This window comes from Myotis yumanensis, unplaced genomic scaffold, assembly GCF_028538775.1.
Source record: "Myotis yumanensis isolate MYYU_CA2020_CCGP unplaced genomic scaffold, mMyoYum1.0.hap1 SCAF_5, whole genome shotgun sequence".
NCBI lineage: Eukaryota > Metazoa > Chordata > Mammalia > Chiroptera > Vespertilionidae > Myotis > Myotis yumanensis.
In genome coordinates, this window is record NW_027223756.1 from 88,966,301 (window position 1) to 88,971,257 (window position 4,957).

General features: G+C 46.3%; 1 protein-coding gene across 1 annotated transcript; it reads left to right on the forward strand.

Moving 5' to 3' along the window:
• The first annotated feature begins 487 nt into the window (after positions 1–487).
• On the forward strand, positions 488–1,450 carry LOC139011502 (olfactory receptor 2Z1-like). Its single transcript, XM_070417022.1, has one exon. It carries the CDS (start codon positions 488–490, stop codon positions 1,448–1,450), a length of 963 nt encoding a protein of 320 aa, XP_070273123.1.
• The last annotated feature ends 3,507 nt before the right edge of the window (positions 1,451–4,957 follow it).

Consider the following 4,957-nt stretch of genomic DNA (forward strand, 5'->3'; position numbering starts at 1 on the left):
AGAATTTCCTTATAGTTTGGACTTAAATTTCAATCCATCCTTATCACCCCCTGTCATTTGGATAAGATCTCCCTTCTTCATATTCTAGTCCATTCAGAATCCTACCTCTGCTTTGTCCCCGGGGTATCTGGAATGGAGTGTATTCCAGTGGGGCTGATTTGTATTCTCTCACTTGAGAACAGACAGTTTAACTACAAGGATTAGTGAATAGAACTTGCCTGGAAGGTGAAGGCAAGGCTTTTACAAAGAAACGGCAAGAGCAGGGAATCATTTTGCTCTTCTCAATCTCCTGATTATATCAGACATAATTAATCAATCATGGTATTTCCTTTTCCTACTGACACTGAATGTACTCATCATCCTTCTCAAGAGACTCCAGCAGCCACTATCAAACAATTACAGCTGGTTTGGAAGGTGAAACTACCCCCACCGAGACTTCTTGCCAAATATCCAGTTCTTTCTGCAGATGAATGATTCCTCCCAGGGGATGGGGGAATCAAATCAATCAGTGACCTCGGACTTCACTCTCCTGGGGCTCTTCAGCCACTCAGGGCCGCACCTGGTCCTGTTCTCCCTTGTGGCCATCATGTTCACCATCGGCCTTCTGGGCAATGCCATCCTCATCTTCCTGATCCACACCAACTCCAGGCTCCACACACCCATGTACTTTCTGCTCAGCCAACTCTCCGTGTTGGATGTTGGCTTTCCACTGGTCACCATCCCCAAGATGGCAGCTGACTTCCGCCAGGGAGAAGGTTCCATCTCCTTTGGAGGTTGTGCAGCTCAAATGTTCTTCCTGATGCTGCTGGGTGTCTCTGAGGGTGTTCTGCTCTCCCTTATGTCTTATGACCGCTATGTTGCCGTGTGCCACCCCCTGCATTATCCTATGCTCATGAGACGTCAGGTCTGCCTGCTCATGGTGGGCACTTCCTGGTCGTCAGGTGTGCTGGTGGCCTCCATCCAGACCTCCATCACCCTGCATTTCCCTTACTGTGCCTCGCGCGCTGTGGACCACTTCTTCTGTGAGCTGCCCGCTCTGCTGAAGCTCTCTTGCGCGGACACCTCTGTGTATGAGTTGGTGCTGTCCATCTCGGGGGTGCTGATCTTGCTGCTGCCCCTGTCCCTCATTGCCACCTCTTACAGCCACGTGTTGGGGGCTGTTCTCCGCATGCGCTCAGCTGAGGCCAGACACAAGGCCTTCACCACCTGTTCCTCGCACATCATAGTGGTGGGGCTTTTTTACGGGGCAGCTGTGTTTATGTACATGGTGCCAGGAGCGTACCACAGCCCACAGCAGGACAACGTGGTCTCTCTCTTCTACAGCCTCGTCACCCCCACACTCAACCCCCTCATCTACAGCCTGAGGAACCAAGAAGTTCGAGTGGCTTTGGTCAAGGTCCTTGGCAGAACTGGTTTCAGATCAAACAGAAGACCCCGTGGGGGGTGCTGAATTGTCCAAGGGACCCTCCCTTACATCTAAGATCTTCTTCTCATTTGCAGTCCATGTGGTGCAAGGCTTCCTGTGGCCAGCTCCCTTCCTCCTCCCAGACTCACTTTTTTGTCTTGTGGGTTTGTAGAAAACAAACATAATGATCTCAGTCACTTAGACAAGAGGAGGAGTTGGGTTATTTAGTTTTAAACAGAAGGAAATATTTACTATAAGAATGACAGCCCAGCATCAGATATGGACCCCAACTCGGGGGATATTTTGGTCACCTATTAGCGTCCTGCCTTACACCCATTCTTATACTTTTCTGCACAGTGAGTGAAGGGTCTAAGATCCAACCCTTAAAATCCAAGCAAGAACAGGGATTCAGGTGCTGGTGCTCTGACAGGGATGCTCAGACATCTGCCTGTGTTGGTTCTTAGCAGTGTCTTTGTCTGAGTCATGTTTAGGTTTTACAGAAGTGGAGGACTGTCCCCAAGAGGACCCTGGTTGGGAAACCCAAGCACATGATACTTCTTCTAAAAGTATTTTTATTGGTTTTTAGAGACAGAGGAAGAGAGAGAGAGAAACATCGATGTGAGAGTGGAACATCGATCGGTTGCCTCCTGCACACCTGCTACTGGAGATCGAGTCTGCAACCAGGGCATGTATCCTGACTGGAAATCAAACCATCAACCTTTTGGTGCATAGGACCATGCCCAACTAACTGATCCACACTGGCCAGGGCAAGCATATGTTACTTTTGCTGTCTCAGTTATTATAGAGCAGAGATGTAAGATGGTGAAGCTCACTCTTGAATGAACGTCAGGTCAATGTAAGATTGGATGTTGCCATTTTTAAACTTCTTATTCCACCAAGGGGAACGAGAATTAAGATTACTCGATTAAGGATTCCCTGGGAATGGTATATTCCTGGTCATCTCTTTGCAGAGATGTTTATCTAATGTATCATTGGACTAAGAGCCATTTCTATGCATACAAATGCTGAGTTGGCATGTCATCCTCAGCATTTTGTTTTTGTTAATCCTCACCTGAGGATATTTCTCCTTGAGTTTTAGAGAAAGAGGAAGGGAAGGGGAGAGACAGGGAGAGGAAAACGTTGATTCGAGTGAGACACATCGATTGGTTGCCTCCTGCATGCACCCTAACTGGAGATGGAGCCTGCAACCTGGGTACATGCCCTTGACTGAAATCAAACCCGAGACCCTTCAGTCCACAGGCCGATGCTCTATCCACTGAGCCAAACCAGCCAGGGCCTAAACATTTTGAATGGCAGGTGCCAACTATGAGTGGGGTGTTGTGTGTGTTGAAGAACGGGGTTGTTGAGTGGGGCCTTTTAAACATTTGAACTGTGACATCAAGTCCACACTCAAGCTCAAGCCTTATTTTCAAAGTTGGCTGGCACCAGACAATATAGTATACTATCCTACAGTGTAATATCATAACTTAAGACAAATACCACATGATTTCCCTCAATGTGGACTCTGATGAACAAAGTAAACAAGCAAACGAAATAGAAGCAGACTCATAGATACAGAGAACAACTGACAACTGTAGAAGGGGAGTGGGGTTGGGTGATGGGTGGAAAAGGTGAAGGAATTAAGCCAAAAAAAACCACCCACCTCCTAGACACAGACAACAGTATGGTGATTACCAGAGGCAAAGGGATGGGGGAGGTATAAGAGGGTAAAGGCAGGATAAATGATGTTGGGAGGAGACTTGACTTTGGGCAATGAACACACAATACAATCTCCAGATGATGTATTATAGAATTATACACTTGAAACCTATATAATTTTATTAACCAATGTCACCCCAATAAATGTGATTAAAATTTTTAAAAATATTGCCCAGCTGGCATGGCTCAGTGGTTGAGCATTGACCTATGATCCAGGAGGTCCCAGTTTGAATCCTGGTCAGGGCACATGCCTGGGTTGCAGGCTCCATCCCCAGGAGGGGGTGTGCAGGAGGCAGCCAATCGATGATTCTCTCTCATCATTGATGTTTCTATTTCTCTCTCCCTCTCCCTTCTTCTCTGAAATCAATAAAAATGTATCTAAAATTTTTAAAAGAATATTGTAACTTTACTACAGTATAAAATCATTACAATACTGTACTATATCAGGGATGCCCTATATTAGAATTTATGTGGGTGATAAATGGGCTTTTATTTGTAAAGCCACCAGGGTTTTCTGCTATCACAGCATATACTCCAACAACACTATGAGTACATACTATTATTGTCTCATTTACAAACAGAGAAACTGAGACAATGGGAATTTAGGAAACATGTCCAAGATCCCTCAGTTAGGAAATTAGGGAGCTGGGATTCAAACCCAGGCTTCCCAAGTCCGTGTTTCACAATGCTTCCAGCTGTGACTCTTGAAGACTCTACAGGAAGTAAAATAAATCAAGGCTAGGCGATACATCATTGTGGCAAGAATTCTCGTGCCTCCAGTTGGGCTGGTCACTCTGAGGCCATAGGTAGAGAGGTGACGGTCAAGGAACAACTGGAAGCCCTCATCATGGTCTTGCTGCTTTAAGGATTGAGCAAGTGAGTAGGGTGGGGAGGGGATGTTTTATGCAGTTTTCCAAACCAGCAAGATTAAGCCAGAAGGACCTCCATCGCCCTTCCTGTGGGTTTCTCCCCCTGTTTTTGCCAAGTCCAGCACAACTTCCCTGAAGTTATAAGAAATAGACTTGAAATTAAAAAATAAACTGGAGATGTGTATATTCCTCCCCAAACTTAAAATACTTTTTAGAAATATTCCATTGTGTTGGATGCAGTGAAGGGAACGTGGACAAGGGTAAGGGCCGATTGGCTTTACTTCTTAGACACTTCATGGACATTGCAGGAAGAGTGAAGGCTTTACGCCATGTTCAGTGGGGAAAATGAAGAGCCTGGTTGTGGCCCTTCCTCGTCCTTCATCAACATCACTGACCTTGTCAGAAATACTGGGTCTCTCAACTCTTCCCCTCTCTTCTTCTTCTTCTTTCTCATGCACAATTGAAATCTCTAAACGATGAACTGCTTCATCACAAAGTGCACACATTTTTATTTTATTTTAATAGACTAGAGGCCCAGTGCACAAATTCATGCACAGGTGGAGTCCCTAGGCCTAGCCAGTGATCAGGGCCTATCACGGCCATCTCACCCAATCCTGATTGGGGCCAGGCCAATCGGGGTTGGGCGGATTAGGGCCTGCTGGCCGGGGGAGGGACCAGCCAGGGGGAGGGACCTCGGGAGGTTGGCTGTGGGAACGCACTGACCACCAGGGTGCAGCTCCTGAGTTGAGCATCTGCTTCCTGGTGGTCAGTGTGTGTCGTAGCGACTAGTTCACTGGTCATTCCGGTCATTCAGTTGTAACAGTTGCCTAGGCTTTTATATATATAGATAGTCACAGCAAAAATCGCACCCATGGATAAGAGTGTTCGCTTCCCCAAATATGTCATCAACATTTTGAATGATAAAAGTTCACATTTTTGCCAGTGTCCTGGAAGAAAATTATAT